Source organism: Callospermophilus lateralis, chromosome 4, assembly GCF_048772815.1.
Source record: "Callospermophilus lateralis isolate mCalLat2 chromosome 4, mCalLat2.hap1, whole genome shotgun sequence".
In the NCBI taxonomy this organism is placed as follows: domain Eukaryota; kingdom Metazoa; phylum Chordata; class Mammalia; order Rodentia; family Sciuridae; genus Callospermophilus; species Callospermophilus lateralis.
Window position 1 is genome coordinate 166,491,612 of NC_135308.1, and position 13,428 is coordinate 166,505,039.

General features: G+C 57.5%; 1 protein-coding gene across 3 annotated transcripts; it reads right to left on the reverse strand.

Annotated features, from left to right (window-relative positions):
- Positions 1–3,447: 3,447 nt before the first annotated feature.
- Positions 3,448–12,152, reverse strand: Dennd6b (DENN domain containing 6B). 3 transcript variants are annotated; one of them, XM_076855538.2, is made up of 20 exons: positions 11,917–12,152; positions 9,168–9,206; positions 9,050–9,092; positions 8,383–8,495; positions 7,804–7,884; positions 7,153–7,258; positions 6,954–7,033; positions 6,811–6,873; positions 6,524–6,579; positions 5,777–5,899; positions 5,601–5,696; positions 5,404–5,498; positions 5,192–5,257; positions 4,900–4,964; positions 4,707–4,796; positions 4,584–4,637; positions 4,166–4,275; positions 3,977–4,079; positions 3,814–3,888; positions 3,448–3,730 (listed from the first exon to the last, which is right to left on the reverse strand). In XM_076855538.2, exons 1-20 carry the CDS (start codon positions 12,091–12,093, stop codon positions 3,608–3,610), a joined length of 1,758 nt encoding a protein of 585 aa, XP_076711653.2. In that variant the 5' UTR covers positions 12,094–12,152; the 3' UTR covers positions 3,448–3,607. The 3 variants fall into 3 exon arrangements, with proteins under 3 accessions (XP_076711653.2, XP_076711652.2, XP_076711654.2); XM_076855537.2 differs by having other exon boundaries at positions 4,584–4,796; XM_076855539.2 differs by lacking the exon at positions 3,448–3,730 and having other exon boundaries at positions 3,811–3,888; positions 3,985–4,079; positions 4,584–4,796.
- Between the last annotated feature and the right edge of the window lie 1,276 nt (positions 12,153–13,428).

Consider the following 13,428-nt stretch of genomic DNA (forward strand, 5'->3'; position numbering starts at 1 on the left):
TGTGTGGCCGAGGAGGGGCCGGAGCGCGGGAGCCGCGGGCCCCGCCCCCGCCGGGGAGAAGAGAGGGAGGACCCGGAGAGGGGGAGGGGTGGGGGAGGGACGGGGCGGTTGGTGGGAGGGAGGGGAGGGGAGGGAGGGGAGGGAGGGGAGGGGAGGGGAGGGAGGGGAGGGGAGGGGAGGGGGGCGGGGCGGGGCGGGGCTGGCCGGCTCTCTCCGTGCGCCCCCGGTGCGCCCCCGGCCTCCGGGCCCAGCGGCTACTCGCGCAGGACGAGTTCGTGTGGGGTTTGCGCCGGGCAGCACCCTGCCTGCCCTGCCGCCGTCCCAGGACTACTGGCTCCCGTAGAGTCTCCTGGGCCAGGGCACCTTCTCCGGAACGCCCAGGTCCACTGGTGGTAAGCCTGTGGCTTAGCACTAAGGGGGTACCCCGTGCATGCCAGAGGTCCCCAAGCATTCTGAGATGAGCAGGCAGCAGCAGCCCCATCCCCAAAGGGAACAGGCCGGTTCCATCCTGCCGTTTTGGGTGAGGGCTGCCTGACCTTGACCCTGTACCGGGACCCACAGCAGCCCAACCTCCTAGGGAGAGAGGGCACTTGGGAAAGTCTCAAAACGCACTCAGGGCCCTTCATCTGCCTCTTTTCCAGGACAGTAAGAGGGACAGAAACTCTTCCTGAGGGTCCCATTTTGGGGATGGAGCTGGCCCCAATTCCAGCCTCTTGAGGGCCCCATGCCCTAGTCCCAACGCTCCTGGGATTCTCTAGATTTAAAAGGTGGAGATCTAATTTGGACCCTCCAGTTGCAGATAGGATTTGGGGCCTAAACCTCCTCTGGCTCCACTCTGTGACATCCTTTCTCTGAGGACTTCTCAACCTTGCAGATGATTTACTTCCTCTTCTCTCTTCCTCAGGCATATCCTCCTCCAGTGCTCCCCCACCCTGGCACCTGCCCCAGTACTCAGCCTCCCCCAGCTAGATAAAACCATTGCAGATCTGATTGGGCACCTGTCAATCATTAGTTCTTTCAGTTTGTCTGTCTTCCCTCAGTCCCAAGCAGCCAGGCCCTGACCTTGTCCAGCACACTCCTTCTCTAACTGGGTCCTGAACAACAGCAGCTGTCACAACAGCCAAACACCCCCCACCAGAGTACTCCAAAATTACCAGGGTCTAATAGGGCTGCAAACTTTTTATTTAAAAAAAAAAAAAAAAAAAAAAAAAGATAAGCACTATCACATTTTAATCCCAAAGATGTAGGAAGGCTACTATCCCAGATTAAAGGAGTCTTGAAATAGAATACAGGAAGCTGGAGGGTAAAAAGCCACCCTTCCTGTCTGCCCCTGGAGCAGCTCTGCAGCATGACTTCCCTCAGCCCTCCCTGACCCCCACAGGCCTGCTCAGAGCCCTCTCCAGCTTTGGGGGCTGGAACCCCTACCTCTCTATAGAACTTCCTCTACCTCCAGGCTATACCTTTGGCCTGGCTTGGAGGCAGGGCAGGTCCAGGACACTGCTTGGGACAGAGGCCAAGCCATTTAGAGCTCAGCCATCCTGGGAGAGCAGGAGGCAGCAACAGGATGGAGCTGGCAGAAGGACCCAGCTGAAGCCACAGTTTTAGGTTGTATGTGTGGGATACTGGGGATGAAGCCAGGCCATCATGCTGCTAGGAAAGTGCTCTACCACTGAATTACATTCTGAGCTCATTTTTAAAAAAATTTATTTTCAGACAGGGTCTAAGTTGCTGGGGCTGGCCTCCAACTTGGGATCCTCCTGCCTCAGCTTCCTGAGTAGCTGGAATGAAAGGCATGTGCCACTGCACCTGGCTTTGCAGTGGGCCCTACAACAGAACCTCTATCGTCTGCTCAGCTCCGTCTTGTGGAGGTCAGCGTTGCAGCTGGCCACATAGGAAGGCACCACAGCACCTCGGAAAAACCCTAGAGACCAGGCTTTCAGTAGGGAGCTGGCATACCCAAGCCAGATAGTTGGGGGTACTGCCTGGGGCTGCACTAGGAGTTGGTGTCACCCTCTTCACTCTGGGGTCTTCACCTCCACACACCCAAACTCTTGTTGCCAACATTCATCTCCTCTGACCCTGCACTGGAGTGACCTAGCTCACCTGCCCATCATCACCCATCATCACCCCTCCTGTGTTTCAGTTTTCTCATCTGTAAAATGGGCACAGCAGCTGTGGTCGGGGATGGATGTCTGTGCCAATACTGCTGGCATTCATGGACACTGGACCAGCACCTTGGCATGTGGGGACTTGGCTAAGGCCAGCATGGAAAGCTAGGCAGCACTCCACCTACCCTGGCTTCATAGGAGGATGTGAGCCAGGATTCCTTACAGTTGAGTTGCCTGGGGCTTCAGAAGAGAAGCAAAATCCCCTCCCCCAGCCCTACACCTACCTGCCTGTTCCACCAGTGCCCCTTTCAGGCCTCCCAGGGCAGAGCCCAGTCTCTGTGGACAGGGCCTCCCAGCAGCTGCCCTGTGAGGCATCTACATAGTCTAGTTTCAGTGTCTTCAGATAAGGACACTGCAGTTCTGAGTGGTCAGGAGACCCACCCATAGGCTCCCAGTAGGTGATTCTCAACTGAGACTTGGCTGCAGTTCTGGGTCCACACCTCAGTGCATGTCCTCCCATGGTCCCTGATGGTGCTGCTACCCTGTGCTGAGTGGTGAGACCACTGTTCCTCACTGGACCCAGGTCTGGTGGTGGTGAATGAAGGGAACACCAACACCCAAAGGTGGCACCTCAGAAATGGTACCCTCACTCCTGCCAGAGATCAGCTGTACCCCAAGGCTGTGGGAGCTGGTCAGAATGCTCCATGGCAGGGGTGGACACAAGGGGACAGCCAGGCAGGCCACTGGCAGGTGCCTGTATGGAGAGCATGGAACTGATACTCACTGGGATAGGTTTTGTTTCTTGCCTTTAGGTGCTGGGGATAGAACCCAGGGCTCACGCGTGTTAGGCAGGTGCTCTTACTGAACTACTGCCCAGCCCCCGTGGGGTGCTTCAAGAGAGGGAGCCAGGGCCATGCCAGGAGAGCCTTTCCTAGCAGCCCTGCTGGGCCCTCACACTTCCCTCCATTCCGCCACCCCAATAAACCACAGCCCCAGGCAGGCAGGGGACAGGTCCTCACGTGGTAAAGTAACCTCTGCCCTCAAGAGCCTGACTGTGGACAAGGTGCCCTTCTTGTCCCCAGACAAGGCAGGGGTGAGCAGATGGTGAGGGGAGAGGCCTACCCCCTTCCTAGGCAGGGCAGCCTGCTGAGGCTAAAGGACACCTCAAACATGGAGTGTGGGCAGATGGGCGCCAGGAGGGGTGGGCAGTGGGTGTGCCCAAAGCTCAGTCCCCTCCCACTTCCCTCTGGCTGCAGCCCATGGAGGGCAGGTGGGGCCCAGGAGGGGGACAAGGTTTTGCCAGCACATAATCCCCCAACAGTCAGGGACCAGGCTGTGGTTCCAAATGTCACGTTTACTGCTGGGACAAAGGTGATGAAAGTAGGGGGGCCACAGCCGGGGAAGGGGGCAAAGGCTGGGAGCTCAGGCTTGGCTGAAGGTCACCCCAGGGTGGAGGGGCTTGGCAGACAGGTTCCAGGGACTGCACACCTTGCCCCACCCTAGGGAGGGCACAGGACAGCCTGCAGATCCTTGGGCAGGGAGCCGATGACCGTCTCAATGTACAGTTGTGCCCGCTGCAATGTCACCTCCTTCACTGGCAGCTGGTGGCTTTGTGCCCGCACCTGCAAGGGCAATGGTTGTCAGGTGCAGATGTAACCCTCCTGCTGGACAGGTGGTGGCTGGGCAGGACAGGATGACGTCTCACCAGCTTCTCCCGGAGTTTCAGGACCAGGTCTACCACTTCTACCTCCGACTTGTCCTGCATCCAGGTCTCGATGCTCTGACAGGGGCATTTTGGGTTCTCTGTCACTGAGGCCCCCTCCCTGTCTGGGACTGGGCCCACCCTCTCACCCCTGGTCCTCCCTCACCGCCTCACAGATCGCCTCCAGGTGCAGTGCTTCCAATCTCTGGGCCATCTCTTTGTGCCGCTGCCGGTACCAGCCGTCAAAATGGGGTGACTTAAAAAATCGCCTGTGGGTGGCAAGTAGCAGCAGCTGTGGGGTTGTTCTAGTGTGCCAAGGGTGGCCATGGGCAGCCTGTGTCCACCATCTACCAACCTGTAGAGGCCCAGCCAGTCGCCCTTGAGAATGCAGGTGAGCTGGGGTCCTGCATGCTCCAGGCTCTGCAGGAAGTCCTCCTGATGGAAGGGGCGGATCTGGGGAGGGGTCTGAGACGGGGGCCAGGTGAGCTCGGTGCTTGGGGAGCACAGCCCCACAGGTCCTGCGTGTTGGGGGCTGGGAACCTCCTCACAGGACTTGTCAGATCCCTGGATGGCCCTTCCCAGGTAGAAGCCCCTCCAGGGCTTGTCAGACCCCTTTCCTGTGGCCTCCCCTTTTCTCTGCCCTGTGAGGGACCCCTGGTGACTTGTGCACTACCTCCCTCCCCACCTCTGCTCCATGTAGACGTCTACCCCACCCCTTCACTTCTCTGAGATGGGGACAAAATCCACCATTCCCAGAGCCCTCTGGACCCCACCTTCCAGGGTGTGATGCTCTTCTGCAGTGGCATGAGGCTGGCCATGTAATGCTCCTGTGGGTGGGAGGGGAGTGAGCCTGGGTCATAGCCCTCTGCCGCCCTCCCCTCCTGCCCAGGCCTCACCAGGGGGATGATGAAGCTCTGTGTGAGCTCCAGGAGGTGCCGCCTCAGCAGGGCACTCTGCATGTCCCACGGCCGCTTCTTTTGCACACCCTGCAGGAAGGAGTCCGGGGCTGAGCCCCAAAGCAACCTGAGCCCACAGGGCCCTCCATAGCAGACCAGTACCCTGCATCCAGTGCCTCCCAGCAACCCGCACCTTGAGCAGCCGTTTGAGCAGTGCCTTGTCCCGGTGCAGGTGGGCTGTGTAGGAGGTGTAGAGGCCTGGTAGGAGGAGAGAGCTGGGCTGTCCTTCTGTCCTTCAGGGACCCCCCCCCCACTCCTGCAGCCCCTGCACATCCCACCCCAGCCCATCCCAGACACTACACGGTCACAGAGGAGAACATTCTCCCACCTCACCCCGTGAAGCCTCTGATGGAAGGAGAGGGGGGAGACCCGCCAAGGGCAAAACAGGACCCTCAGCAGCAGAGGGACCCCAGCCGCGCACAGACCTGGCTTAGTGTCAACAGTCTTCAGTCTGGAGGGCTTCTTCAGCTTGACCTGCTTAGGAAGGTCCCCTGCGAGACATGTGCAGTGGCCAGGCCTCAGGGCCCAGAGCTCTGGCTATTCACAGGCCTAGAGGTCATAGGGCTCAGACCCCTGCAAGTCCCAACCTGGGTGAGGCTTCTGAGTTCCCTACCTGGACCTCCCCAGGACCCCTCACCTGACATCTTGGGCTCCCCGATTCGAAGTACATGGGGCCAGTGCTGGAGTGTTTTGATAAAGAAAGGGTTTGTGACTCCCAGGACCACGTTTGGTCTAGAGAGAGAAAGAGAGAGAGAGAGGGAGAGAGGGAGAGAGAAGAGGCAGAGAAAGGTCCAGGGACGGTGGCCAGGGCAGGTGGGGAGGACGCGCACTTACGGGGCCTGGGTGCGTGTGGTGAGCTCCTTGAACTCACTGTCATGGATAGTGAAGTAGGGGCGGAAGTCACAGCAGAACTTGAGGGGCTGCAGGCAGCTACAGGACAGGGACAGCAGGAATCAAGTGAGGGGGACAGCCTGGCCCAGCTGGGATGGTCCAGTGCATGAGGTTCATACCTGGTCAGAGCCAGCACCATCTCTGAGGACACGTCAGGTGACGGCGCCAGGACCACCAGGGGCTCCCCAAGAAGCATGAGCTCCCACAGCATCTGCACATGGGTCAGCACGGGCTGAAAGCACCTGGTGCCAGGCAGCAACAGTTGGGGAGGTCAGGCAGAGGGCCGAGGTTCCCTGACCCTGCTCCCCTGCCATTTCCCCTGCGGGCTGGGTAGCTCTCTGTTGCACACCATGAGCTGAACTCAAGCTCTGGTGAACATAAGGCCCTACCCCAGTGGCAAGATGGTGGGTAGGGACATGTGAAGATATAACAGTGTGTTTTGGGCTAGCATGGCCACCCCCTGTTCCAACATACCAAACTAAGTCTGGCTCTGGGAATGGGGAACTCAACCTAGACTCTGTCTGAGGGGCCGGCAATCCTGGAGCAGCCCTGAAACCCAAGTACGGGCTACCCACCCAGATTCTGCAGCCCCGATTCCTGCTGGGCCAACTATGGGGCAGGACAGTCTCAAAACCCAGATCTACACTTGCTTAGAGGCAGAGAGGGGTTTCCTCAGGCAGCAAATGTCTCCCAAAAGCCTCTCTGGGCACCTGCCTTCTAGAACCTTCCTGTCTACCATGCCCATTTCCTATGGGCACAGGTTTCCTCTTCTGCACAAGTCTTCTCTTGCAGAACTGTCCAAAGGGTCACTCAAGATGGGCAGTCCTCACCTTAGGCAGCAGCACGTAGCATCCCACAGGGCTCACCTGAACAGGTCTAATTCATGGACACTGGAAAGGATCACTGGGGCTGGCAGCAGGTTCTAAGAAGTGGAGGGAAGGGTGGTCAAGGCTGAGGTCGAACCTTACACTGGAGGAGAGCTCTCAGCCCCCGCCCTGTGACTGTGGCCTCTGTGGGGACAAGAGCAGGAAAAACATCTGCTCCACCTTTTGCCTGGGGTTGGCCACCCTCAAGGTGGGCTGGGAGGTTACAATATCACCTGGTCTGGGAGCAGGGTTCAACAAAGCCCAGGTCCCCCAGACCCAGCCCCCACCTCTTGGTCACACGGCTTTGGAGGCTTGGACTCCAGCTTGTCCACCCGGGATGGGATGTGCACCTAGGGAGGAAGGGAGAGGCTGCCTGAGTGAGCAAGCTAATCCATGCACCTCTGGCGCTCACTCTTCAACTGATCCTCACCTGGATGACGACTCCCATGACAGGTAGGTTCAGGGTCTGCCCAGGCACGGGGGCTGGCCATTGGTCAATCTCATTACAAACTGTGGACATAGGTGACCAATGTCAGGAGCTCTCCCCAAGGAGAAGCTGTGTGCTAAGGCTCACCAGGGGCTGCAGTTGGGATGAGGAGACTGTGTTGATGTGCCTGATGGTCACTCACCTGCTTCCAGGCAGGGTGCCAATTTGTCAAAATATTCAGGGGCAATTAGGCTCAGCAGCGACTGGAACAGCCGGACAAAAGGCAGGCGGGACACCAGTACCAAAGACTGTAGTGACATAGGGTATCAGACGATACCCCTCTCCAGACACCACCCCAGCCACTTAGGGCCCTATGGGACCCTAAAGCCAGGCTTACCCAGAGTTGGCCCAGGGTAGCCCATCCCAATTCATAGGACAGCTGCCCTGGAATGGCCAGATTCAGACCCCAGGATTATTAGGGAAAACCCAATGCCTCCCAAATAGGGTGGAGAAACCCCCAGACGACAGCTGGGTGGGGCAGGAGTCCAGCCCTTCAGAGGGAAATGAGAAGTGACCAAGAGTTCAGGAATGACCTCCCCAGAGGCCAAGCAGCTTTTGCCTCAGTGCAAAAGCTTAAGACAGAACTGAAGCTGTCTTAACCCTGAGAGTGTGATGGGCCAGTGGACGATGAGGAACAGGGATGTCCTGGGCCTGGAGACAGATGGCAAGGAAGGGGCTACAGAGGAATGCAGCCTCCCAGAGGACTGGGACTCCTATTCCACGCCATAGCCTTTCCTGCTGCTTTCCAGTCTCCCCTCTCCATGGCACCACCCCAGAGTGGCCGGCAGCTCACCTTCTGGAAGTAGCCCCTCTTCACAGAGCTGTCCTTCACCTGCCTGAAGTACACGTAGCCCAGGTAGTGTGCTGGCTCCCTCTGGAAGGAGCATGGTGTGAGCCAGGCCCCACCCAGGCCAGCTGTCTAGGCCAGGGACAAGGATAGCAAGAAACAGGGCAGGGAGGCAGGGAGGAAGGGAGCTGAGGATTCAGGGGCTCCTGCAGGGACTGTCCCTGTACTCTGGGGCCGGCTACCAAAGTGGAAGCCTTCCAGGGCCAGGGCTGGGGTTCCTTGGGTCCAAAGTAGACAACACCACTCCAGGGAACATATCAGCTGACACAGAAGCTCAGGGGCCTGCACACCTCTGCTCACTGAGTCATGCACTGTTCAACCCCAGCCCTGCCCGCCCCCCGTATGCAAAGAAGGCGCTCCAGAGTCCCCAGAAGAGCTGGCCCACCCCCAGTGGAGGCTGGGACCTGGGCTTGCAGAATAAGCAGAGCTTGTAGCAGTTAATGACCCGGCAGAAGGGCCTGCTTGGGTCAGCTAGGGTCCCCTGGAAAGGAAGGGAGGAGCAGACTAGAGGCAGCCCCTGCTCACCTGCAGTGCCACGGGGGCCCCGCCATTGTAGGGTCTGTCGTCTGCATGCCAGGGGCTCCTCTGCCCTCCACACTGGCGCATCCGGAAGCTGAACTGAGTGTCCCCAAGGCAGCCTGCGAAGGGGCAGCCCACCCACGCAGGTCAGGGTTGGAGCCTCTCCTACTATCTCACAGGGGTGGGGACCAGGGACCAGAGCCCTGCATGGTGGAGCCAGGCCCGACCTAGGCCAGCTGCCCTCTGTTGGCACAAATGCCCTGGAGGGGAAGCTCAGCTCGAGGGATCTGTTTCCCAGATTCCTGCACACCCCTCACCTAGAGGTCCTGCGACCGACTTAGTACAGAGAAGAACCTTCAGTTTCCTGGGGGAGGCTGGTTCGGCCTGCAACACACCAGGCACCAGACAAGGGCCTCAGGTGGAGAGCAGAGCGCTGGTGCCTCTGCCCAGACCCATCTTTCTATGAGAATGTGAAGAAGCTGGCTCCTGGCTCAGCATGGGCTCTGGATGTCTCCACTGGGTGGGGATCACGGGGTGTGACCCATCACTGCAGCACCCCATGTTCTACTGGCAGCCTTGATGCCTCTGGCCTGGGCCCCCTCAGCCCCCTTCTTGCCCATCTCTTCCCCTTTCCAGAGCTAGGGTCCAACCCAGGAAGGATGGGGCCACCTACCTGAGTGGGAGTCAGGAAAGGACAGGTAGCAGATGCTGCTTTTCTGAAACACAGAGTCTGGTGAGTGAGAGGTGGCTCATTCCTGGGGATGTCCACTCCCAAGACGGCCAGGACCTACCTCCTTGTCTGTGAGCTGGAAGTCACTGGGATACACCAGCTGCAGGGGAAGACAGAGCACGGTGTGGCACCACTGACAGCAGCTGAAGTGGTGTGGCCAGCTCTTCTTCCGGATCTCTTCTGCCTTCCAGCGCCCCTCTCCCTCTCCGTGCACTGTCTTCTCTGACCGAGACCCTCCCAGTTCCTTGCTGTTCCTCAACCCCTCCCTGACCTCCAGGTTCAGCACACTCCCCTGTCCGCTCAGGCTTCTCACTGTCTACTTCCTGGGCCTCTTAGCACAAGGCCAGAACAACTGGATTGACTTTCTTACTCCTTTGCCCATGGCCACCTGGCCAAGCCTCACCACCTCCTGTTCAGACTGTGGTGGGGCCTCTCTGCCTCTTCCAGCCTGCACAGCTGGCTTTCCATAGCATCAAGAGGGCAGCTAACTTGCTAGGCTTCCACTCCCTCACCACTGCCCCAAGCCACGGCCCGCCACCTCCTCTTGGGTTGCTCAGACGTCGCCTGATGCAGCAGGAACCCACTCCTGATGGCAGCTCCCTGCTAGGCATTCTCTACCCATCCAACTGTCTTCACTGGCTCTCCCCAACCTGGGCCTGTGCCCCACCTATAAGTGATCATCTGGACAAGCCTTATCCTCAGAGAATGGATGGGCTAAATAAGCTTTGAATGTTCTAGAGACAGGGTGTGCCCTGGAGGCAGCTGGCTGTGCAGGTATAGTCAGGAGCCAGGTCCAGCAGCTGAGGCACTGGCAAGGGTCAGAGTAAGGGTTAGGGTCAGGGTCAGCTGCTGTCAGTGGTGCCACACAGTGCTCTGTCTTCCCCTGCAGTAAGTTTAAGCATCCCGTAGGATTCTTAAAAGGTAGGGGCCCTAACTGGGTTCAGTAGTACATCCCTGTAATACCAGCTCCTCAGGAGGCTGAGACAGGAGGATCAGAGGCCAGGCTGGGCATCTTAGTGAGACTTTGTCTTAAAAAAATAAAAAGGGAGGGCTGGGTTGTGGCTCAGAGGTAGAGCACTCGCCTAATAAGTGCGGGGCCCTGGGTTCAATTCTCAGAATCACAATAAAAATAAATAAATAAAAGTATTTAAAAAAATAAAATAAAATAAAAAGGGGGCTGGAGTTGTAGTTCAGTGGTAGAGCTCTTGCCTAGCAGGTGTGAAGTACTGGGTCTGATTCTCAGCACCCATATAAATAAATAAAATAAAGGTTCATCAACACCTAAACCACACATATATATATTTATCTTTTTCTTTTTTTTTTAAGGGTTGGAAATGTAGTTCAGTGGTAGAGTAGCCCTGGGTTTCTTCCTTAGTACCAAGGGGAGTGGGTTTAAAAAAAAAAGGAGACCTTGTGGTATCTCTTGGTCTGGCTCTCCCAGAAAGCAGCTGTTCCTAGAGCCTGCTGGGTCTTTGTCCACGGGCTCCCTTCTCACTGATGACACCATGACTATCCCCGTGAGTCACTCAGGCTGGACAGGGCTGCTCTATGCTGGGGTGTGCAGGGGTATGCTGAACTCAGAAAGGCGAGCTGCTGTGCCCGCACTGGGGGTCTGGTCTGGGTTTGCTGCTAGATCCATCTTGTGTCTTTAGCTGCATGCTGATTCTCTTGAAGGCAGGCTCTTGTCCCTGATGCTTCTGCCTTCCTTATCTGTCAGGGAACAGACCCTCCCCACTGTGATGTTTGTGGAATGTGTGAAAGCAAATCAGTGAAGCCGAGACAGGTAGGTATGATGGTCAATGTCAAGTGTCGATTAAATTGCATCAAGGAAAAGAGAAAAGTGGTAAAACATGCTTTTGTGTGGTGTCTCCAGAGGAGTAGACTAAGTGGGGAAGGTCTGCTTTCAATGTAGGTAGGCACATCAGTGAGGTGGAGGCTCAGACCAAAAAAGTAGAAGAAAGGCAATTTCCTGACTCTCCTGGAGCTAGAGCTCTTTTTCTCCTGGCTTTGGATCAGGACTCCAAGTTCTGCAGCCTCTAGACTTTATCAGGACTTGCTCAGAATTAGCTTTCTGAGTGGCTGCATCTTAGGAAACTAGATGTGAGAATGCTTTAAGAAAAGTCCTCACTTGGGAAACAATTTGGGCAACAGAAGGTGGGCTCTGCAGCCCAGAGTAAATCATCACACCTCTTTGTACTCTGGCTCTTTCCTCAGGCGGTGCCATTAGGGGAGGGAGGAAGGGGAGAAGTGAGACTGTATCCACTCTGGGTTTGCAAAGTCAGGTTCTACCTCCCACTTACCTTCCTTTTCCTGGGGAGCCTTCTAGAGCCCCGAGGAAGGGAGGAGGTTAACAGGCTGGGTGGGGGGAGGAGCAAGAGGAGTTAGGAGAGGGAGGAGGATGCTATATTCTTTGGAAGGAGTAGGAGAAGAAGTCAGCCTAAAAATGTGCGCAAAGGGGATCCAAAGAGGGTACTGGCCCTAGCCAGGTGAGACCTGCCTGCGGGGGCGGGGCTCGGCCCAGAGGATGGAGGGGAGTGGCGTGGCGTGGCGCCGAGGGGCGTGGCCCGAGGGAGAGGGCGGGGCGAAATGGGAGAGAGGTGCGGGGAGTGGGGGAAGGACAGGGAGGGAGGAAGGAGCGGGGCTGGGCAGAGGCGCGGCGAGAAGGCGAGGCGAGTTCGGGGGAACCAGGGGCGGAGCGGGAGGGAGGGGACGCGGCGGGATGGGGGGAGGGGAAGGAAGGGGCTGGGACGGGGCAGGGGGCAGGGACGAGGACGGGGAGGGAGGAGTGGTGCCCGCCCGCGTCCGCTCACCTCCAGCGCCTGGCCCAGCTCCAAGTCGAAGGTGACCACGCACACGCACTCCAGCCAGGCGGAGAAACGCGCCCAGGGCGCCGCCGGGGTCCTCGTTGCGCGGTTCGCGGACGAGGGCCCGGCCGCACCGAGCACGCCGCCAGCCCGCCGAGGCCCGGCACCCGCCCGCGCCTCCATGGTGGCGGGTCTTCCAGCCGCGCGTTGCGGAGGAACGCGGGCGCTTGCCCAGCCCGCTTCGGAGCAGTCGAGCGGCCTTCGCAGACCAGAGCGGCCCGTGGCGGCCGTGTGCGCCCCCTGGCGCTTGAGGCTCGCCCCAGCAAGAAGGGCCCGCGCAGGCCGGAGCGTCTGGAGCCCGCAGGCCGACTTCGCGGAGCCTGCCCCAGCGCCCTAACCCTGCACGCCTCTCCGGCCGCCACGCTGAGCCTCCGCTAGCTGGTTCGCGGGGACGCGGGACTCGGCAGCGCCGGCCGGGCTGCAGGAGCAGCCCCACGTCTGTAATGGCTCCTTCACGCAGCGGGCACCGTGGGAACGTCAGGTGGCGTTCAGTCTCCGGAACACATGCCAAGGGAAAAGACATTAATGGCCCACTCTTATTTTTTCCTTTTTCCGTCCTCTGGCTTTTACTTGCTTTGACCTACAAGTGATGCACATACAGTTCGTAGCCACATGGCCTCCACTAGGGAAATGTGGGCATATGGCCATTGGTGAGTCGGAAAATTGTCCCTTATTACCCTATTTCATTTAACTCGGGATGCCATTATTTTGTAAATAAGAAAACTGCTAGCAACTACATGGCTATGGTTAACGAACCACACTCATTTGCCCACCTGCCGTGTGCCAATCGCACAAAGGACAGGTTTTGCAAGTTTTTTCAGAATATCGCCAAATGTGGAGATGGGAGAGCAAGCCTCGGATCCTGCCTTGTCCAGGATAGAGTTTGGGGTGGGGGTGGCTCACGGACTGAAACGGTGGAGAAGAGATTGGACATTAAGAAATAATCAGTAATTTGTATGTGATCAAACTTGGTCTTACCATCGACCACATGTCAGAGGTGTTATTTGTACCTCTAAAATTGGTGTTTTGTTTCCCTTGTTGGCAGTATCGGAGATTAAACCCAGGGGCCTTGCACGTGCTAGGCACTGAACCACTAAGCGGCACCCCCAGCCCTTTTTGAGACAAGTGCTCAGTAAGTTGCCTAGGTTGGCCTGGAATTTGGTATGATCCTGCCTCAGCCTTCTGAGTAGCTGGGATTACAGACATGAGCCACCAGATACCCACCTTTAAGTTGGTGATTTTTGTAGTTGCTTAAAAGCAAGGTAAAGGAACTAAGAAGGTGAAGAGACTTAGGATGTAGCTCAGTGGAAGATGGCTCGCCTAGCATTTGTGTACACCCAGTGTTCATCCCCAGCACCGGAAAAAGGGAAAAAAAAAAAAAGAAAATCAAGTGGGTTAAGTCTAGAGAGTTATCAGGTTTCCCCTTGGCATTATGATGAGCTATCCAATGTTTTCACA